We start from the raw sequence: 23,792 nt of genomic DNA, 5'->3' as shown, positions 1-23,792 counted from the left end.
TTATTTATAAAAATATCCTCAACAATTATGGTGGAAAAGATGTAAAAAGGATTTTGAGAGATAATTAAGTTTTTAATCATGCTAATACATGCATTAAATCCCTTTACATTATTAATACCTAGAAATTTATGATAATAATAATACACACTTTAATATACAACAACGTGTTATACAGAATATGAAAAGCGTACTAAATAAAGTAATACTGATACACTTAATTAATGCACACATTAATTCTAATAATTCACTCTACCAAATGATCCATACATTTTTTTATAGGTATACTTGGGCCTTCACTAATTATGTGACGACTTTTTAGGAAAAAGATGTTCCTCCTACGAAAACAACCCACTTTAACTAGTAAAACATCAAATATGTGTTAAATCATAAATGTATGTTTATAGGCATAGAGCTTAATTTTCCCCGAAGAAAAAGGGGGAAGTTAAAGAAAAGAAGAGAAGGGAAAAAGTAGTTACATGCGGAGAAGAGAACAGGAGAGGAAAATCCAAATGATTCATAGCTTCTATGGCGATTTGTTGAGCTATTAGAAATTGATCTCACTTTTCCCTCTCTGTCTCTTCTCAAATCGCTTTTTTATGACCCTAGTTTTGTCATGATTGATCCGTTTTTGAGGTGAATTGTGTATTGAGAAGAATTTCTCAACTTTTGAAGTTCTAAAACCCCTTCAGGTACGTTTAGTTTTTGTTTCTTAAATTCTTGTGGTTTTCTCTGTTTCTTTTCATTTTTAAAGCCTATATTTTCCATGCTTATTTATTTTTAATTTTTCTCTTCTTATTACAAGTTGGAAAATATGGGTGATTGCTATCGTTTTTTCCAGAAGAAGAGTTAGCTCTATGTTTCTTGTACGTGTGTGTTTTTTCTGAAGCATTAACAAAAATCTAACCTTTTGACTAATTCTATGTATCTATTCAATCAGTAAAAGATTTTTGATTTCTGCAACCTGTTATATAGATAAAAAGGTTGGTTAGCATAGCTATTCATTGACATGAAAAATTCAAAGTTGACCAGAAAAATGCCAACTTCTTGATCAAATTTTGGTGTTTCTGTTCAATATTGGTAAGCAGGTAGTTTAAATTGACTGGAGTTGAGCTAATCAGACAAAATGGGAGTACCAGCATTTTATAGGTGGTTGGCTGATCGATACCCACTCTCGATTGTGGACATGGTAGAGGAAGAACCTAAAGAGGATCTTCCGGTGGATGTTTCAAAGCCAAACCCTAATGGCATGGAATTTGATAACTTGTACTTGGACATGAATGGTATCATTCATCCTTGTTTTCATCCCGAGGGAAAGGTGAACAAGTCTTTCTTTTTGAAAGTTCTCCTATGAATTTATTTGGTATTTGATATACCTAATTCTTTTACGCTCATGCACAATGCATGTGAGAATTTGTTTTTTACAGTTGTTTGGAAAATAGTTTGACTTATATAGCTTTTCTATGTTAAAAGAATGTTATTCTTGTCTGACTGTAATTTATTTAACTTAGTCATAACTTCTAATGGAGGATAATGAGTTTCTATATTATAATATTAGTCATAGGATCTACATTAGAAGCTATGACTAAGCTAGAAAAGAATGTTATTTGGACAACTATGCCTGTCATTACAAGAGCACTCTCCTTGTGCTGTACTTTTCACAACTAATTAAGATCTTTTAATTGAGGAAATTTTGGACCAGGAAACTGTCATCCAGGTTTAATATTCTTTTCTCCTGCCTAAGTATGTAGGGTTTAGGATAGGAGAAATAACAAAAGGACCTTCTTGTTCCTCTTTCCTTTTAGAGGACTTTCATTTTAATTGGAAGATTATTGGCAAATGTCACTAAAATTCAAAGGACCTCACTGGCTCACTTTAAGTACACAATCATTCTTTAAGGTGGAAATTTTCTAGCTGAAAGTCAAAATATTTTCTTGGAATGTAAGGTGGGTGGGTGGGTGGGAATGGGGAAGATAAAAAGGGGGTAGTCAGGAGACTATTTCAACAATGGGGGCTGATATTTATGTTCTGGTGGAGACATCCACCAAAACTGGCAGGAACATAGGTGAATGTATTCAAACAATTAAGGAAAAATAGATGGATGGGGGAATTTCATGCTATAGGCAGAAGTGATGGTATTGTAGTAATGTGGGATATGAGGGTGTGGAAAGGAGAACTGGTGACAACAACAAACCAAATGGCAGCCTGCAAGTTTGAAGGCATTAATCAGGCATTCACCAGGTTTCTTTCAGTTGTGTGCCTCTTGTGATCTAATTATTAGAAGAGAACTTTGGCAAGAATTCATCAACATCAAAGAAGAGTGCAGTGGGCCTTGGGTAGCTTGTGGGGATTTCAAGGCCACAAGATATCCAAATGAAAGATCAGAAGGCACATTATTAATTACAAGGACAATGATTGAATTTCTCTGAGCGGATCAATGAGATGGAGTTCATTGACCCTCCTTTATTTGGGTGGTCCTTTACACAGAGAAGAGGGGACAATCCCATGTCAGCCTCCAAAATTGATATGTTCTTATTCTCTTCCCAATGGGATGATACCTTCACCCAGATTAAACAGTGCCTCTTTCCCAGAATAGGTTCATACCACAATCCATATACTTGAATTTGGCGATTTAAATTTGAGGAAGTCTTACTTCAAGTTTGAACAATGGTGGTTTAGGGTGGAAGAATTCTCAGATAAAGTTAAAGAATGGTGGGCATATTTCAATATAACTGGTACCTGCTCTTATGTCCTAGCTTCCAAGCTGAGAATGCTCAAGTGGAAGCTAAAGGAATGGAAACTAGAGTATAAAAACAATTGGAGCCAGAGGAAGGAGGAAATGTAAGAGCCTATTTGGATTGACTTATTTGAAGTGCTTTTAAGCTAAAAGAACTTTTAAGCATGTTTGGAGTGTTTGGGTAAACTAAAAAAAGTGCTTATAAGCACTTGCTTTTAAGTTAAAATGATAAAAATAGGCCAAAAGTCACAAGTCAGAGTTTCTAACTTATGACTTTTGGCTAAGTCAAAAATCAAAAGCCAATCCAAACAGAGTCTACATCAATTATCAGATTAAAAGACTCAGGACTTGAGATTAGAGGATGAGTTACTCCAAAAACTACATCTTTCCATGGAGTTTGTAGATGTCCCAAAAAATGAGGAATTAACTTGGAGGCACAGATCCAGAGTGCCTTGGCTCAAACATGGAGATAAAATACTAAGTGCTTTCATAGGATTACTACAACCCACAAAAGATTTAACACTATCGACAAGCTGGTGGTGGAAGGGGTTGCAGTAGCAAATCTAGAAGCAGTGAAAGGAATTATAATCAATGACTACCAAAATCTTTATAGAGAAACAAAACAGTGGAGGCCTGTTTTTAGTGTACATGGGGTGGGAAGCATCACACAAGAGGAAAAGGAATGGTTGCAGAGATAGTTTGATGAATAAGAAGTTTTGAATTGCATAAAATCATGTGCCAATGAGCTAGGGCTGTGTATCGGTCATTTCAATTTTGAAGTATATCGGTTTGACTTCTTGGCTATCGGTTTATACATATTCTAAACCGTTATAATACCATGAAGATATGGGTATATCGGTTTTTGATTGTTATCGGTTCAGTTATTAGTTTAACTGCTTAGATTTAACACAAAAAAATCATTGGACTTTGTAGAATAGCTGAGAGTTTGAGACAGTAAAAAATGAAAGTATGAAACTAAACCATGCCTTTATATACCGAATGGTGTAAATATAATTTATTAATTTACTATCAGGTTACTAGTTAACCAGTTAAGAATAAACCTCAAACCATTAAAAACTGACAACCCGATATAAAAAAAATTAAAACCGTTACCGAAACTGCTAAACCAATAACCTATTACCAATAAGCCAGTAACTTTTTTTTCAGTTCAAGTTATTGATTTTAATTCGATTTTGAACAACCCTACAATGTGTCCCTAGACTAGATGGTTTTCCTATGAGCTTTTTTCAAAACTTTTGGGAGACTGAAGACAGATTTCATGAATTCAGTGAGACAATTTCATGAGATAACTCAACGTGCCCTCAAAAGACAAAAGAAGTTCCTAGAACAACACACATATACACAATGAACAAATGGGACAAGAGACTAAAGGGAAGAGAAAACGCTCACACTCAAAGGATTTTCCATGCCACAGATGCAAATGCCATAGGCTTGTCCTTATTTTTGGATGCCACTATTTTGGATTGTTCGGTTGAGATCACATAAAGACTTTTCTAAGCTTGTAATGTAGGGTTGGGGATGTATTGGATATATATTTGGATATTAGTGACTATGCGCTCCTTGAACGCTATATCATATTCCCCAACCTTCTTTTGCTACTTCTTTTTTTCCCCTTTCTTTTTGCTTTCTACAACCCTGGTACGGTATTTTTCTGTTACTTTTCTACTCTTTTTTTAAAATTCTTTTTCAGTTTCATTTCTACACTTTCTATCTATATGCATTTTTTTCTACCACACCAGGTCATGGTCTAGACACAACTACTATCCTCCCCCAACTTAGATTTAGAACCCCAGTTATCACCGATTTCGCAGCGTACCCCCACATAGGCTTTTACACCTCATTATCATTACGTGTGTCAAAGGAGGAAAGGGTGCAAAATAGGATATTCCTTCTTCTGTACTGTACCAGCTGAGATAATAGAACTGATCGGTGAGTGACACTTACCACTTCATTTTTCACAGCTTTCCTCTTGGCCATCAAATCCTTAAGGTACTTTGTAAAACCTAGCATTTTGTGGAAAGACATCCAATGAATGGAATATTCAGGGATTGCTTCAGAATATCAAAATATACTTTTCGAACTTGGCTTCATTTGCCTTCTTGATCTATCTCTGAGGGAAATGGGGGAGAGGGTTTCAGAATCGGTGGTAGAGGGTTTAGAGCCTCTATCACCTTTTCCTCAGCTTTCTCATTGCTCACATCTCGAGCCTTTACCTTCATCACAACAACCTATTTTTCAGCAACTACCGATGTTCTTAACCTGTGCATCGTCCTATACTACAGTAGCTTCAGCTTTGGCCCCTGTTTCACTCTCTTGTTGGAGCAACTTACCACTTTGAGTAGTTATCGCCGTATAATGAGATGTGGAAGCTTCCCTGACCGAGGGCATTGTAATGAAAAGGGGGATAACCTTATGCTCTAGGTGTTTCCTATGTGGGGAAACCTTAGAAACTGTAAACCATATATTTCTACACCGCAAATATACTCAGCAGCTTTGGAGGATTTTCTTGAGCCTTAAAGGCATAGCCTGGACTATGCCTAGGAGAGTTACTGAGGCTGTATATAGCTGGGAGGAGGCAAGTTCCCTTGCAAAAGACAAAATTAGATGGAGAATTATCCCTGCTTCAATTTGGTGGGCAGTCTGGAAAGAAAGGAATTTCAGGTGTTTTGAAGGCATAGAAAATACTGTGCAGGAAGTTAAACTAAACTGCATTTTGTTGTTTAGTTTTTGGTGTAATTACTTATACTCAAAAGACGCTGCCTCTATAGTTTATGTTTTAGACTCAATATAGAAATAGAGTAACGGAGTTTGGAGTGTATTTGTATGTAAGGTTTGAGTACAACCCATGTACTCTTGTGATATAATACAAAGTTAAAAAAAAATGATTTTCCCAAATACACAAGAGTTATTATGAAGAACGATCAGTTTATGCCACATAAATTCAACTTATTCCTAAGCAAATTTATTAAACGAGGGTTAACACCTCGAGTTCTTGCTATTTACTTCTTCCAAATCCTAATTCACTTTTCCAAGTAAAGTTAGGGTAATTGGCCTATGTTAATGTTTGCAACCACTAACCAACAATTAAGAACAAGAAGTAAACAAATATCGAAACCCCCAAATCATGTATTAGCTCAAAAAATCCATGAGCACAACACCCATATTGGGTTCACAAACTTAGTATTAGATTTAACTACTCATAATTCTGAAATAAACGCAAAGTAATAAAGAATTCATAATTTTCTTAACAATGATGAAGAGAACAATCACAAGAAAATTAGTATTCTCTCCTTGAAAAACAACAAGACAAAGTATACTCAATACTCTTAACTCATTTTTATCAATTCTGCGGAAGATACTGTACAAAAACACTACAAAAGTATTTATATTGGACCACAAACTCGGAATCAAATTTTGACAGAATTACCTGCCGGCACCATTTATGGACCGTGAAACAGAAATACGGTCCATAAATCTTCAGCCCTCCATAAATGGCTTGATACTTGTCCCAGACAGTCCACCGTAAATCCATCTATGGCTCGTGAATTTGACATACGGTCCATAGATGGCGACTGTAGATGGTCGACTAGATGTTCTTTGCCAGTGTGGGGTTCCTTCTCAATGACTTACGGACCGTGGAATTGACATACAGTCCATGAGCTATGTCGTGGCTTGTCTTCCCAGGGTTGTCGTCTTTTATTTTACGGATCGTGGATTGACATACGGTCCGTATCTTCGAATGTGCTTGAGCCTCTCTAATTTTTGAGCTTCTGGATGCATACTGCCCGTAAGGGAGTTTAACGGCACTTTAACACTTCAACTCCAAGGCTTTGGGTTCGTCTACTGTTGCATGTACGGCCTGTACGTCAAATGTATGGTCTGTAGCATGCCCAATATGGGGTCCTTTGCTCTGTTTTCCTTGTTTTGACCAATTTTCCTCCTAGTACGTACAACTCAACATTTTAACATTAGAAACACATAAAAACGAGCTAAACGTCAATAAAAACTCATCTAAAAGACATCAAATGTGTCGTAATTCTACGACAAATCATTAATCAGCTGCTTAAGTGAACTGGATTCAAGTTAATGCTATACACTACTGTATGAGATAAAATATAACCAATAATGTCTGCAGGGTAGACAAAGCAGCTTAAAGTAAATGATTTATGTGAAAGCTCACAGTGGAACAAAGAATTTCTTGGAATTGAAGTAAGACAAGACAGGATCTTAGATGAGATTCAGCAGCAATGTTATAGTGAAACTTATCTTGATTTGTGTAAAACTCAAAATAGGATGGAGGAATTTAAGGCATTTACCTGGTCATTTGTCTGTGGTATCTGTAAACAAATAACTTTTGACATATCGGCGATCTATGAAGTACTTAATCCAAAAATAGTTTTTGATGAATGTAATTAAGGTTGTGTTGGATGATGATGAATCACGTCATTTCATGCTTGACATGGGCAAACTTACATCCGAAATAAGAAAAGAATGCAAGATGTCCAATCAAATTACTATATAGATTGGTCATTACTACCTTAAATCTGGACTTCACTACTTTTTTTTTTTGATTGAGAAATAAAAATAAAAATAATTTCTTGTTCCAATTACGATGTATATCTCCCTATATCTCTACTGTTTTAACTTTAGTTGGGCACTACCTTTGTATCAAATTTTTTTCTCCACCTTGCAGCCTGCACCAGCTACGTATGATGATGTATTCAAATCAATTTTTGGCTATATTGACCATCTTTTCTCATTAGTGCGTCCAAGAAAACTCCTCTATATGGCTATTGGTACGTTGTGGTCGTTGATGTCGCATATCTTTACAACTTCAATCTTTAAAGTCTTAACTTCAATATGTATTTCTTAGATGGAGTGGCTCCTAGAGCTAAGATGAATCAGCAGAGAACCAGGCGTTTCAGAGCTGCTAAAGATGCTGCTGAATCTGTATAATTTTTCCTTTTATGCATGTGGTTTAACATTGTAAATGTATGCATTTCATTCAATTTTTTATGACAGGAAGCTGAAGAAAAAAGGTTAAGAGAAGAGTTTGAGATGGAGGCTGCTATTTTAGTGCCTACAGGAAAGCCTGAGACATCTGATTCAAATGTTATTACTCCTGGTACTCCATTTATGGCAGTACTATCAGTAGCTCTTCAATATTATATACACTCGAGGTTGAATAAAAATGCTGGCTGGCGGTTTACCAAGGTTGTTCCTGTTTAATCTACTAAAGTTAGCTTGCTTTAGTATGATCTTTTAGAGTCGGAGGATTCCTTCTGTGGAGTAATCCTTTCTGGTTCTTTTAGAAATGCAATTCTGGTTTTCAGGATATCCTGTCTCTCCTAACTTATTTACTGGGCTGCATCGGGTGATTATTTGTAGGTTATACTTTCTGATGCCAATGTTCCTGGCGAGGGTGAACACAAAATTATGTCCTACATCCGCTTGCAACGTAACCTTCCTGGCTTCAACCCCAATACCCGCCATTGTCTCTATGGTCTAGTGAGTGAAAGTGTTACATTATTGGTTGATATCTTCTTAAATTCTGTTAATCCTTTTTATTTTTTTTTCGGTACAAGAAATTGACATGTTTTTGACAGAATCTAGGTTCATCCTTGCTATTTTGCTTTCAACCAGTGTTGCCTCCTTTTTTTAATTTTGTCTTGATCATCTGACGTCTTAATTTCTTCATAATTATCCAATTGACTTTGTTTAGGATGCGGATCTTATTATGCTGTCTCTAGCTACTCATGAAGTCCATTTTTCAATATTGAGAGAGGTCAGTAGGTACTACTACCAAGTGGCTGCGCTTTCAAATTAATTCATTCTTCAAAAACTGAAAGTCTGATCTTCTGTTCAGGTGATTACTCCACCAGGTCAGCAGGAGAAGTGTTTTGCCTGTGGTCAGGTTGGACATCTTGCAGCTAGTTGTCCTGGTACAAATGGAAACCATGGCAAAGATGGAATGGCTGTGAATTACACACCTATTCACAAGAAGAAATATCAGGTCAAAAATTGATGCCTCTTCTATAATTTCCGATTTGAAGTATCATATCGTCTAATACTTGGTCCATCTTGTTGATACCTCTTTTTACCATTCGCAGTTTCTCAACATCTGGGTACTGCGAGAGTATTTGCAATATGATTTGGAGATTTACAATCCTCCATTTCAGATAGACTTTGAAAGGGTGGTGGATGATTTTGTTTTTTTGTGTTTTTTTGTTGGAAATGATTTTCTTCCCCATATGCCAACACTGGAGATTCGAGAGGTATGCAGTTATCCTGATATAAGCCTTTTCTTCTAGGTTAAGTTTCTGGTAATAATGAGCTTTCTCTATATGGATATTGTACTCTGATTGTCACATTTCTGGTGATAATGAGCTTTCCCTTTATGGATATTGTACTCTGATTGTTAAAGAATCTTGGGCATGTGAAAATTCTTTTTCTGTCGAATTATTACAACTGCTATTCCTTCCTTCTGTCCAATTGCTATGCAGCTGTTGGTCATTCTACTTATTTGGTTTCTGGTAATAATGAGCTTTCTCTATATGGATATTGTACTCTGATTGTCACATTTCTGGTGATAATTAGCTTTCCCTTTATGGATATTGTACTCTGATTGTTAAAGAATCTTGGGCATGTGAAAATTCTTTTTCTGTCGAATTATTACAACTGCTATTCCTTCCTTCTGTCCAATTGCTATGCAGCTGCTGGTCATTCTACTTATTTGGTTAATGTTTCCTTTATCTTGTAAACTTTTCTAGGGTGCCATCAATCTGCTGATGTTCATATATAGAAGGGACTTTACAACAATGGGTGGTTATCTTACGGATGCGGGTGAGGTAATTTTCTTTCTTACAATGCAACACTTCAAATTTCTCTCAAGGCTCAAGTTATATGTGATGTAGTGCAGCATGCTTGTATAATATAGATGTTTTCATTGTTCAGTTAGATGAACTTTTTGTTGTTATACCTACTTTTCTAGTGCACGTACTTTCTGATAGTTTGATTATTTCAGAAAATTTAGTTCATTTTATTTTCTTCATGAGTCCGCACCCTTTGCATAATCTGTAGTATGTTTATTATCTGCATTGTGAAATGTCCATGGTTAACTGGTTAAAGTGATGCCTGGGGAAAAAGAAACTTGGGTTAATTTCGGGGAAAAAGAAATGTCCATGTAATGATGGTTTTAAGAACATGCTCTATTAGCCAAGTCTAATAATTGTAAGCACGCATGACAAATATATGAACAAAGAAATTGATTTTTTTTTTACAATAAAGTAAAATATCAATTGTTTGGTGTCGCCTCTTCAAAAGAGGCTCATTGGCAATGAAAAGTATGCCTTGCGTGTTGATGACGACACTAAAGCGCACATTAAGTGAGGCGACGTGCTCAACACGATCTTGCTTCTGGGCTTAAGCACGCTTTAAGTGCACCTTTGACAATGCTGCTATTGTATGTAAAACAATTTTTTATTTATTTTTATCAATTGTTTCATTCTCAATTTTTTAATTTCTTTTTGGGATCAAGAATTGTATGTTAAACAACTAAAAGACGTTACAGGACAACTCAGGTAATATATCGGATAGTTCTTATGTTGCATCTGCTTCTAAGGGCCCGTTTGACCATGTGAGATGAAATCATGATATGAAATCATATGAGATGAAGTTGAAGTTTTGTTTGGACATGCAATTTAGATTTTTAAGTTGTATTTTTTGCTCATAAACATAAAACTCCCATAAGTTGTGAAAACTATCAAAGTTCCCCCAATTCTTCCTACAATCTTATCGAATAAGCAAAAGTTCATAACAAAAGTATAATACACTATCATAAAGTTATTTTGAAAAAAATACAACATTTATTGATCGAACTTTAGTTTAATAAAAAGGTAAAATTGAACATGAGTTGTAGTGTACTACTCTTTAATATAACATTGTGATAGTGTACAACATAATATTTATCTACCAACAAAAATAACATTTTTGTAAAGGATTTCTCAAGAGATATGTGGCGGAAATGAGATAGCTGTGTAAACAAATTATATTTACTAAAGAGACATGTGATTGAAATGATATCAACTATAAATTTGGTTTACATATGAAATAAATTGTTGGTAGATATAAAATTGTGGTTTTTTTTTTACAAAATATAAATTTGTGGGTTAATTTTTGTATTTGAAAAATGTGAAATCATGGTATAAAATTCTCAAATCAAGCTTTTTGGGGAATTTGGGATTTCATCTCATGAATTCAAATCATGAGGTGAAATCGCATGTCCCAACTCTGATTTCATCTCATGATTTCAAATCACGAGGTGAAATCACATGTCCAAACGCCTACTAAATTTCACCACTTTGATTCCAGGAATTCGCTTCATTTATATGACATGGTTACTTGAATATTAAAGTTAATATATATAAGATTTTATTATGTAATCATACAATACACGACTAGCTTTGAGAGTGTGTTTCCTTTTCGCTTTATCTAGATAAGTTTAGTTTCTCTGGGTTGACAAGGTGAGAAATCCTATATTTTGGTTGAGTAATATGACCATCCATTCACAGATTTTTTTGGATAGAGTAGAACATTTTATTCAGGCGGCAGCAGTTTATGAAGATCAAATCTTCCAAAAGAGAGCTCGGATGCAGCAGGTGATCTTTTCAATTCCTTTTTTAAAATTGTGGCACAGACCATGACATAAAATTCAATGAAGAAGAAACTTTTAGCCTGTTTCTGATTCTGCAACCATGCTTATAGTGCTATAAGATATTTATTTGTCAGGCATATCAAATATTGTTTTTCCATTTTAGTTATGCTCCTTTTTATTAGAAATCCGGATGGGTTTTTATGAGTTGCTTTCCTGATTTCTTACTAGTCCCACACCTTCTTTATGCTGAATCTTGGATTGTACTTGCATGCAAGTGACACGAGTTACTTTACCAAGTTTCTCTGTTGCAGTAGTCTGCTTTGTTTTTTTATTGGGCTCTAAAAGTCGTGTCTTTGGTAGAAAAGCATGATTATTGTTTAACATGATGTACGGCTGCTTTAGTCATCATTTTCATTGTTATCCTGATCATTGTTGTTGTTGTTGGCATTCTTGTTGTTTCATTATTGTTATTATATGTAATTTTATATTATTATGATTCTTTTTCTCATTGCAGTCAATAGAAAATAATGAAAGGGCGAGAAATGACGTTAATGCTCAGCCACATCCTCCGGCAGAAGACAAGGTGATTTGTTTCTGATACTAGAGAAAAGTTTATTGAAGTGATTAAGTGACAGTCTGTGTCCATTCAATTTTGGATGTCAGTACTTTGTTCCTAAATGAATAACGGAGTCCAGCAAATGAGCTCCACACTTTCTAATTATGGGTTGAACATCAATTCCAGGTTTTCCCAAAAGTGAAGATTATACATGTTTATAGCTATATTAAAGTACTGTAGATTTTTTTCTTTCTCTTCGCCACCGTTCACCGGCACCGATAAGAGTAAAGCGATCGATTGCAGAGCTAGCGGAAAATTTTGTTGATTTTCCGGCAGTCCATTCTCTGATTTTCAGGATAAGGTAAAGAAGTAAATCCCAGAATGGCACAGGGACGACAGATAAAGAAGATTGTTACACCGGAGGTAGTACAGTCTAGGACGAGCAGTGTCGATTTCGGGGAAGTTACTGCACGGGAGGATAAGCTACCTATGGAACAGTGGCCACCTCTAGCTAAAGAGGTGACACCTAAAACCAATGGAACAGTAACAGCCTCCATTAATTTGGAGCACAGTACTGCAACGAAGAAGGATCTAGATGTCAAGGAAGGGGATAATGCTGGGGTAATGCCCAAATTACGCAGAGGAAACTGGAGCTTAATGATGAACCTAAGCACAAATGGGATAATTTCTTTGATACTAACAGATTGTCGGCTAAGAGTATGGGTCTCAGCTATGTGGCTTCGATTATGAAGAATGGGGAGAACGTAGTTGTATTGAACAAAGAGGAGGTAGATAAGGCTATGGAGGAGTGGAAACAGGCCTTGATTCTATATGTAGTTGGGGATTCCCCTACCATAGCTGCTGTGGAAAGATACATAGCTCTCCAAGTGAATACTCTGCTACCATTATGATGGGTACTTCTTGGTTCGATTTGCTAATTTGGATGGTAGGAATGAGGTACTCTACTCAGGACCTCATCTGTTGAGCAATCGGCCTATTATTGTGAAGGTTTGGAGCCCTGAATTTGATTTTAACAAATTACTGCTGACAGTGCCAATTTGGGTGAAATTCCCCAATCTTCCTTTAAATTGCTGGAGTATGAATTCATTAAGTCGGATTAGTAGTGGGATTGGTGTTCCTCTATATGCAGATGAATGTATTACTAAAGTAGATCGAATATCCTTTGCTCGAGTTCTTATTGAAATGGATGTTGCTAGAGAATTACCTAAGAAGTTGAAGGTGGAGGATCCTAATGGCAGGGTATTTGAGCAAGCAGTGCAGTATGAATGGTTGCCGGAGTATTGTGCTAAATGTATGTAGGTGGGTCATAAATGTCATGCGAAGGAAGGGATCAGACCTCCAGCACAACCTAGAAGGGTGAATAAATGGCTGCATAAGAATTATATAAGCAAAAAGCGGGAGGTGGAGATACAAGCGGCTAAGGAGCCAACAGAAATACCTCAAGAGGAAGTATGGAAACAAGTGCCATCAAAATCGGCAGCCAAAGCTACCGCTAAGCAACAGACTCCTCACTCAGTACTGATGCAGAATGGCTGTGATACGCTGAATGTGTATGAGCATGGTAGTACAGGTGTTGGAGATGGACAGCATATGCACAAGGAGAGTGTGGGTGATGGACTACCTACCAGTTTACTATGCAGTTAGTCACTTGGAACAATAGAGGAATCAATAAACTTCATAAGAAGAAGGAGCTAAAACTGTTAATGAAGGAGAATAATGTTAGTATTATAGCTATATTAGAACATAATGTAAAGGAAGGTATAGCAAATAAAGTGATTCAAAAAATTATTTCAGGTTGGAGATATGAGGAGAATTATGTTCACTGCTAAGGGTAGGATCTGGGTGCTATGGGATCTTCAGTATGTAGAATGTGCTGTGGGAAGTAAGTGTGATCAATACATACAAGCTAGAGTGAGAGTCAAAAGTAGTGTCCTGAAATTTATGTTTGTTGCAGTTTATGGGCTACACACAATTCATGATAGGCTGAAACTTTGGGAGGACCTGAGGGACTTGGCTGCTAATACTCAGGGACCTATGCTGTGTACGGGGGATTATAATGCAATACTACAAGCAGAAGATAGACCACAAGGTAGTCCAGTGAAGGATATGGAAGTGAAAGATTTCAATGACTTTATGATAGATGCTGGGATGAATGATTTGAAAACAGTTGGGGGATCATACACTTGGTCTAATGGACACACTTGTAGTAGGATTGATAGGGCTATAGTAAATGCTGGTTGGATGATTCATATGCCAGCTATGGAGGATAATATTCTAAGACCAGGGATGTCTGATCATGCCCCTCTGAGAAAATACTTACAAAGCCTTCAGATTTTTTAATTGCATTGCAGATCATCCAAAATTCCTACAACTGGTCAAGCAAGCTTGGCAAGGACATACTAAAGGAGACATGAAGACAGTCTGGTAGAAGCTCAAAAGGTGAAAACTGCACTTAACAGTGCTGAATAATATTGAGTTTAGAGGGGTGAAGGATAAGATTCAGCACATTAGAGAGCAACTTTAACAAATACAAACAGATATGATTGACCATAATATGGTGCATGCTAATGGGACAAGAAAGGGTATTGAGACAGCAATTGGAGAGGTGGAGTTCGGTTGAGGAAAGTGCTATGAGGCAAAAGTCCAGGGTGTGATGGCTGAATCTAGTTGATGCTAATACAGGATACTTCTTTGGTCATATGAAAAATAGATTAGCCCAGAATACTATAGCTAGTCTTACTACAACTGCAGGCATCACTGTACACTCTCAGGAAGCTATTGAGAGGGAGGCAATCGATTTTTATTAGGGATTACTTAGACAGGCTACTACTTGCTTACAAGTATGGATACCAATATAATGAGGAGGGGTGGAATACTAAATAGAGCTCAGTAGCTTCAGCTAGCAGCTCCAGTGACAAGGAAAGAAGTGGAAGTGGTTCTACAGGGTATCAGTGCTCAAAAAACTCCAGGGAAATATGGATTAAATGTTGAGTTTTTCAAAAGAGCATGGCCAGTGGTGGGAGGGAGATCACACATGCGGTCTTAATTTTCTTTGACACTGGTGAGATGTACCAGCCTATCAATTGTACTGCTGTAACACTCATATCTAAGGTGGAGAATCCAGCTAGAATTAGTGAATGCATGCCAATCTCATGTTGCTCAACAATATACAAAGTTATATCTAAAGTAATCACGACTAGGTTTAAACTGGTCATGGAGACTGGTGGATTCTACTCAATCAACATTTGTACCAGGGAGAATGAGTCATGAAATTGTGAAAGGATATGGGAGATAGGGGATTTTTAAGAGATGTATGGTGAAGGTTGAGATGAAAAAAACATATGATTCTCTGGAATGGACATTCTTGGAGCAGATACTGGTTGAGCTTAAAATGCCTACTAAAGTCATCCACTGGATAATGCAGTGTGTTACAACAGTCACTTATTTCATTCAGATCAATGGACATAGTACAACACCATTTAAAGCAAGGAGAGGGGTAAGACAAGGGGATCCTATGTCCCCCTATCTATTTGTGTTAGCTATGGACTATTTGACAAGAATTTTGAAGAGCTTGCAGGCAAATCCTGCTTACCATTAACATCCTAGATGCAAAAATTAGAGGATAGTTCAACTGAGCTTTGCTGATGATTTATTGATGTTCTACAGAGGAAATATCAAGTCAGTGAAATGCCAATGCTTTATGATATTTTCTAAGTCTTCAGGTCTGGTTGCAAATATAGATAACAGTAGTGTCTATTTTGATGGAGTTAAGCAACAACTACAAGAAGAGATATTGGAGGAATTGCAATTTGTTAAAGTGGAGCTTCCTTTTAGATATCTGGGAGTTCCTTTGAGTACTTAAACGATATCCATAGTCCAATGCAAACCACTTTTGGAGAAGATTCTAGGCAGGATTACAAGATGGACCACTAAATTCTTATCTTATGTAGGTAGAGCTCAACTCATCAAGAGATTCACGGAAGAGGCAGTAGATATCCTAGAATAGCTACCAGATTACATAATTTGAACATGTATCCATAATATGTAGCTAGTTTAGATATGACTGTTAAGCTTTAGCAAGGATGGAGTTTATGTCCATACCTGATAATTTTTCCTGCTTTTTAACGTTTACTTGGTAATTAAATTTTACTTACCAAAAAAACGTATTGTAGATTAAATTTTTGAACAATTACTAATATTAGGGAACATCCAAACAATTATAGCAAAAAAAAAAAGTTGTTGGACTCCACATACAATAATGGTGTCTTGTAAAATGCATAGAGGGAGTAGATCAGGTGTGCTACCAATGCATAAATCCTAGTCAATTTTAAAAGTTATCAAGTAAATGATAATATCTTTATTCTAGCATGGCCTAGGATGTGCCCATCTTTTTATCTCTCATAGCATCCGTGTATTTATTAGATTTGAACTCGTTGCACAAAAAAATCTACTTATTGAAGATCTCCAAATATATTCGTTTAGGTTATGGAATTGGACAACTATGATCTTTAATGCTCCTTTACTTTGTTTTGGTGTTCCAATAATTTCTTGCCTTTTTTTTTTTGTTGAGAAAGTTAACTGGAATTATAAACAAAGAAGTACACCAATAGTGAACTCCTATAGTAATTACATCAAAAGTATAGAGGGAATGTCAAAAAGAATCTAAACACATATCTCCCTCATAAACTATCTAAAAATAGGGTGATGTGCCCCGGATCCTTAGGTACAATATGGATACACCAAAAGTAAAAGGTCACTAAATAGTTCATTTTAATGCTTTGGAATGTGATGCTCTTGTTCTCATAACATCTCTGATTTCTCTCCCCCCATATTGTCCACCAGATGCAGACAGCGACAATCTTCCATCTCTCCTTGTGTCCGGACTAATTTCCATTTCTATTCCAACATGCTAGAACTTCTAAGTATTCGTAGGCATGGTCCATCTAATACTCATCAGGTTAATGAAAAATTTCCATAGTTTCTCAGTCACTCTACAGTGCAAAAAAGATGGTTTATTGTCTCTGTCTCAAATTCACAAAAAGAAATCTGGAGCATAACTGTCTCTAATGATCTCTCTTGACGACCATTTGCTCCTCCTGACAGTCTCTGCATATGAAATCTCTTTATCAAACATCCTATAATTCTTATTGACTGTCTCATTAGCTTTGTAATAAATGAACTTTTAAATTTTGGTGGCCAAGTCCCACCAACCAGCATTGATTGAGATTTCTGGAACAATTAATACTCCTCTGTTTTGCCTTGAATGCTGATAATACTTATATATCTCCCCTTATTAAAATTTCTTGCACAAAATACACGTGAAACATGCTCCTGTCTTCTCCATCTTCTAACTGCGTTTCCTTTCACCTTTGATGCCTCCTTAAGGATCGAGCAGATCCATTCCATCTACTTCTGACTAAAGCTTGTTCTGCTCATCATATTTCTTCCTCTCTCAGTCCAGTCGTACCACATCTCTGTTCGTGATACATCTCTAGCTATATCGTAAGACTTGAAACCCATTACAAAGAAAATCATATCATCCTCCATTGATAAGAAATAGGAATAAAGGAAAGGAAAAGGAGTACGTCGGAGAGAAAGAAAGAAAGGAAGGAGAAGGGTTTCCGGTGATAGGAGGTCACCGGAGGGGAGTTCTACCCTCCTAGATTAGGAGAGAGATTTTGGGGATGCGTGCCTGGGAGAGTTATTTTTCTTTACCATTGCAGATATGTCCTTAGATTATAATTGTTGCCTTTATTTTTGACTCCTTGTTATTTCCGACTCTCCATAGTTGTGCTTCATAAAATTAAGTTTTATTGGATAGCTCTTGTCACTTCTTCTGTCTCTTCAAAGTTCAATCAAACATCTAGTCCCATCATTTTTTTTTGAGAAAGGTAACATTTTTATGAAAATATTCAGCACAAAAGTTGTGCTTAAAACCATCGTTACAACTTTTACAAAGAAACCAAAAATATCCCCAAGAGTAAATCCTTGTTCTTTTTACCAAGATTCTATTATGTCATTTACAAAATTCACTTTACACCAAAAGTAAAGCAAAGTAGACAATTTATCTTCAGAGTTTGACTGGAAGTGATGATTCCTTCAAAAAATCTTGAGTTCCTTCCTGATAAGAATCGACTTACTTTAAAGAATAGAACAATCAATAATATGGAAGCGAAAATATGAAGATTAAAGACAGGAAATTAAAGATAGGCGAAATTCGAGAAATAAATCCCCAAATCTCAAAAGTAATGACTAAGAACCCTAATTGATTGTAGTAGACCTAATTAGCTGATTAGGGCTAATCATGTTTACTAGCAGATTCAATTCAAGAACTTAGATGAAAGGTGATCTTGACACCTAATTGAATAATTAAAGACAATTGTTAGTATAAGACTAATTACCTTCTTTAATTGATTGAGTAAGAACAATGGATATCAAGCATATAATTAATCTTACCTCTTAGAGGAATCTTTTTCGTAAGGTTGTAAGATAAATCTCAAGTAACCAATACACAAAAGTGTAAAGAAAAGAACTCTCAATAATATTAATAATGTTGTGTGTGTCAACAAAAAAATAATTATAATGTTGTCTGGAAAATACAAAAGAACTCCCCTATATATAGGGGTGAAAAACGTGTACTCCCCCTAGTAACTTTAGGATTCAAATCCTACTCTACTATGGACAACAAGTCCTTTTATGGAAATAAAAAGTAGTAAAAACTAATTAGAAAACTAGGAAAACATGTAAAAACTTACTAAAAGAAATAGTAGGAAAACAACTAAAATTAGTATCACACTTCTTCCCACCACTAGCTAACAAAATAAGGAAAGAAGTGGCACTTTCGGAACCAAAAATACACACCAATTTGGACGCATTTTGGGGCTTCAGGTGGTCCCCAATCCTCCTCCTCTTGGTCTTGGACTTGGCCCATGATATATGTGTAGCACTTAGCCTTATCTTCGACACAATTCTTGGGCTCTTCTTCCACAACAAGCATCTTCTTAATTTCCAATTGAAGCCTTCTAACCTTGGCTTGCAACTTCTTCAGACCTTGATGATGGTCTTCTTAGGGCTTCTATAGCTTCATCCTTGCCTATGGAGCTATCACTTTCATTCCAAATAGTCCACCATATGCACCCCAATATGTTTTTCCACCATATCCCGATTAACAATTCCTCAATTGAAATTCCAGCAGCCCAATAAGTCCTCAAATATCCTAGCCCGTAGGCATGACCCATTTTAGGCCTTCAAGAAACAATTTCCATGACATCTCAGTCAATGCACAAAATGGTGATTGTTGTTCTCTGATTCCTTCTCACATAAGTAGCATTTAGAGCATAATTGTATCCCTCTTCTCTTTAGATTCCTGTGTCAAACAAGCATCTCTGGCAACTAGCCACAGAAAGCATGCTACTTTTTAAGAAATCTTGATTCAAACTTGAATATGCTGATTTCTCTGTGGACTTTCCTTTGGTCTGTCTTCCCTTCATCAATTTATCCCTCTCTGTGTTAGCCCCTCTGAACTGCTGTAAATGATTCGAAAAATCACTCAGCCTTGTAATCTCCCAATCATTTGGTGGTCTCCTCAGGAGTGTTCTGGAAAGTGAGAGCGATGAAGCGAAGCGATGCGAGCCTGTTACGCTTCGCAGACTAGAAGCGATGAAGGTGAAGAGAAGCGGTCGTTTCAAAGGCTGAAGCGATGAAGCAATGAAGCGAGGCGAAGAACAAGAAGTGTCGCTTAATTATTTTCAAGTCTTAAAAGTCGATGAAAGCTGGAAAAAAAAGAGCCGCACCTTTTATTTCAAGAGATCCAGTTTAGTTTGACTACTGGTCTGAAAAAAAGAATCGCAGACTAGGGTTTTCAGGCATTCTTCTCCTCCAGTTAATTTCTCTATCTTTCTTCTTCTTCTTCTTCTTGTTTCTTCTTCTTCATCTTGTTTCTTCTGCTTTTCCATGAACCTAGGGTTATTTTTTTCTTCTGTCTTTTTGCTCTGTTTGCTGCGCTGATTTCTTCTTCTCCGTCTTCTTTTTCTTCCTGCTCTGTTTCTCTGCTCTATTTTATAAGAGTAATTAACTGATTATATTGCTACAGTGATTTTTTAATTAAAAAAATTGGACTTCTTGCTGATTTTTTTTAACAGTGAGTCAATGATTATTATATATTGCTACAGTGATCAGAAAATAATGCTGATTCTTTTTCTTAAATCTTAACAGCAATAAAAAATGAGTGATCCAGCCTGGAAAAATTAGATGTTGAACCATGAATCACTTTGATAGTGCTTGTGATATGGTATATGGAGGATATTTGATGTCTACTTTTTAGTTTCTAATTTGAAATTTTGCTTATATATATTATCTTTATTATTTTGGTCTCTTTTCTTTTAACTTACGCTTCACTTCAATGAAGCTTCACGCTTTGCTTCACGCTTTGCTTCACGCTTCGCTTCACGCTTCGCTTCACGCTTCGCTTCACGCTTCGCTTCACGCTTCGCTTCACGCTTCGCTTCACGCTTCGCTTCACGCTTCGCTTCACGCTTCGCTTAAAGCGTGAATCAGGGCTTATCGCTTTTTTCCGCTTCACGCTTCCCTGAACACTGCTCCTCAGGGTGAAGTTGACTCCAACATTCCTCCACAGTGGCTGCAGAGTTTATCACCGGATTATATATATCAGAAAAGGATTATTTGAGAGGCCCATGCCAAGCCAATTATCATCTCAAAATAAAGTCTTCCTTACATCTCCCACCTTGATGTCTACATTGGCTGGAAAAGTTGGGCAAAGATTCCTTATATTTCTTCACACAAATGCTCCATAAGCAGAGGCCACGGTTTTTGATACTCATTGCCCCTCCACATCATATTTTACATTGATCACTTCTCTCCATAAATCTTGATCCTCCATGTTAAACTTTCATTAGCTACTTCTTGAGAAGGCTGCTGTTCTGGTTTCTCAACCTTTTTTATCCCCAAACCTCCCGAACTCTTGCTTCTTATTAAATTGTTCCATTTCACCAGGTTGTAGCTTTTTTTCTGCTTGTTCCCTTGCCAAATAAAATTTCTCCTCAAAGCATCAAATCTATTTTCAACTTTAACGTGCATTGGAAATAAAGACATCATGTGTGAAGGGAGAGCATCCAGAATGCTATTGACAAGTATTATCATGTCTCCCTAGGAGTGAAGGGAGAGCATCCAGAATGCTATTGACAAGTACTATCATGCCTCCCTAGGAGTGATGCTGGCTTTTCCTTAATGCTGGCCTTTTTTCACATCTTTCCAACTTTTCATATCTCCACAGATTTGTTCTTTGTTCCCTGTGCCAAAATTTGAATATCTGGCACTTCATTAACTGGGAACATAGAACTCTTTTCATAGTTAACATGAAGACTAGACGCTGCTTCAAAAATTCCACTTTAGCATCACTGATCACCAGGGTTTCATCTGCATACAATAAATGACGGATCACTAGGCCATCCCCTATCCTATTTTCTACTTGAAACCTGTCAGTCATCCATTTTGCTTATCTTTCTTCACCATGCTGTTTAGGCTCTCCATTGCTGTGGTAAAGAGGAATGGAGATAAGGGATCTCCTTAGAAAAAGTTGAGACTTAATCACCTTGATTCCCATGCTTGAGGGAATTTTACACTTGAATTTCAATCTAGTCCCCAATCCTAACACATTTTGCGTGGCTATATGAATTGTTTTCATCTGTTCTGCTCTATTCAGTCCATATCTTTCCAATACTAACTTATTACATTTTAAGGCAATTTGGGGTTCTCTCAATCTCATACTTACTGCATAAGAATAAATAACTATTTAATCACAACTAATTGATATTTTGCCTATAGGGATCCTCTGCGTCTATTGTGTTTTGTTCTAACTTCTAATTTAGGAGGTATTTTCACGACTGGGAGGTGATTGACTTTCAAGGATTGTTGGCTTTATTACATAAGCAAGTCACTATGGTAGATAATCTTGATGTTTGGGGTGGGGTTTGACGAATAGTGGTATATTCTCCATCAAGTCTTTTTATGAGAAACTTTTAGTTAGGGGGGAGGAAGTTTTTCCTTGTAATGCAATTTGGATACCAAAGGTGTCTAGGAGGCGTTTTTCTCCTCACTTGGTTAGCTACTAGAGTGGTGATCTTGGCAGTGGACAATCTTAGAAGCAGAAGGCTGTCTGCGTCAGCTGGTGTCATATGTGCAAGGAGGCGGGCGAGGACATGGATCATTTTCTTCTTCATTGTGGTTTTACCATGAGATTATTTTTACCATGAGATTATGGTGGGATACGTTTAGGTGGTTTGGTACTTCATGGACAATGCCTTGAACTGTGAAAGAGTTGATATTAAGTTGGAAGAGCGGGAGGAGGAGGAGAAGACGTAGGCCATGGAATGTGGTTCCACACGCGTTAATGTGGGTTGTGTGGAGAGAGAGAAACATGAGAGATTTTGAGGGGGGTAGAGTCAAGGTTTTTATCAATTAAGGAGGAGTCTCCAATCACTTATTTTCTGTTGGTGCACCCATAGAGTTCCCAATTGTATAGAAGATTGGGTGGAGTTTGTAGAGAATCATTTCTTTTTGTAAATTTCTCTAATTTTTGGTATACCCCTTGTTTTCGGTCAGTTTTTTGGCCATGTTTATGAATGAAAATACCGTTACTTGATAATTAAAAGAAGTTAAATATCCAATGGTTTTGAGAGATTTTAGGTCTTCTGTATGATTTTAAAATCTTCACTTCTACGGCATTACTATTGTTGAATGGTGTGTTTACCTTTACCTGATCAAAGCAAAAAAATATTATTGAATAGTCTGTTTTATACTTGAGAAAAAAGTAAGGTTAGTGATGAAAATCTTAAATTTGATGAGAAACCCCTGAAGCAACAGAATGTACTGAAATAGAGAAGAGAAATTAATGAAGAAATAAAGAATGTGCTAGATAGAGTAAACCCTATGGTAGTCAGAGATCTCACTGAAAAACTGCGCCCAATATGGTTGGAGTTTGTGTCCAACTTTGTTGCTTCTAGTTCAACGCATTGTAGGAGTTGTATGTTACTGGATTTTGAAAGTAGAACTATATTTATATCATGTTATTGCAGAAAGAAGTTTGATTGCATGTGTGCTGCATATGTAGAATAAATGTAATATTTTTTTTGATGACAAGAAGAATAAATGTAATTCGTTTTATGAATGCCATCAAATGTCTATTACCTTTTAGGTGAAGCTAGGAGAGCCTGGATACAAGGAAAGGTATTATTCAGAGAAATTCGATGTCTCAACTGCAGAGAGTATCCATGAAGTCAGACAAGATGTAGTAAGTTCCAATATGGTCTACTCTTACTGCACTCCTTTCATAATCTGTTCATATTATATTCAGATGGATTGCTTGTCTCTACTTCTGGGTAGTATTCCCTCTGTTCCATTTAATATACCAGTGTTTTATTGGGCATGGGCACGGAGTTTAAGAAAGAAAAGATGCACATACCAAAAGTGCCCTTAAAATGTACGGGTTTTAAAAATGCCATATTTTCATGGGTATACCAAAAGTATAATTTAAACATGCGTTAAACATGCCATGATGTCTATGTCTATAAGAGCATAGCATTATGGGTAAAGGAGAAAATTAAAAGTTAAAGAGTTTTTAAATATAGGAAGATGTCATTTTTTTGGTATAGACAAACTGAAAGGGTGTCATATAAAATGGAGCATTGCAACAAACTAAAAAGGGAAAGAGTGCTATATTAAATGGAATAGAGAGTGTTGGGAAAGAATTGCTAACTTTCACTCTTGGCATATGATTAGTAGAGTGCTGC

General features: G+C 36.5%; 1 protein-coding gene across 2 annotated transcripts in view; it reads left to right on the top strand.

Moving 5' to 3' along the window:
* Nucleotides 1-387: 387 nt before the first annotated feature.
* LOC129903540 (5'-3' exoribonuclease 4) overlaps nucleotides 388-23,792 on the top strand; it is a 52,761-nt gene continuing 29,356 nt past the window's right edge. Inside the window, exons 1-13 of one of the 2 annotated variants that reach the window (XM_055979099.1) lie at nucleotides 388-689; nucleotides 1,086-1,315; nucleotides 7,449-7,551; nucleotides 7,629-7,705; nucleotides 7,778-7,969; nucleotides 8,144-8,263; nucleotides 8,478-8,540; nucleotides 8,622-8,768; nucleotides 8,866-9,030; nucleotides 9,526-9,603; nucleotides 11,326-11,412; nucleotides 11,923-11,991; nucleotides 23,198-23,293. In XM_055979099.1, coding sequence (XP_055835074.1) covers nucleotides 1,124-1,315; nucleotides 7,449-7,551; nucleotides 7,629-7,705; nucleotides 7,778-7,969; nucleotides 8,144-8,263; nucleotides 8,478-8,540; nucleotides 8,622-8,768; nucleotides 8,866-9,030; nucleotides 9,526-9,603; nucleotides 11,326-11,412; nucleotides 11,923-11,991; nucleotides 23,198-23,293 — 1,389 coding nt within the window. In that variant the 5' untranslated portion in view covers nucleotides 388-689; nucleotides 1,086-1,123. The remainder of the gene's footprint in view (nucleotides 690-1,085; nucleotides 1,316-7,448; nucleotides 7,552-7,628; nucleotides 7,706-7,777; nucleotides 7,970-8,143; nucleotides 8,264-8,477; nucleotides 8,541-8,621; nucleotides 8,769-8,865; nucleotides 9,031-9,525; nucleotides 9,604-11,325; nucleotides 11,413-11,922; nucleotides 11,992-23,197; nucleotides 23,294-23,792) is intronic. The other variant, XM_055979096.1, reaches the window with a different exon arrangement.

The sequence above is a fragment of the Solanum dulcamara genome, chromosome 1, assembly GCF_947179165.1.
Source record: "Solanum dulcamara chromosome 1, daSolDulc1.2, whole genome shotgun sequence".
Taxonomy (NCBI): Eukaryota; Viridiplantae; Streptophyta; class Magnoliopsida; order Solanales; family Solanaceae; genus Solanum; species Solanum dulcamara.
This window is presented reverse-complemented; position numbering and strand designations above follow the sequence as displayed.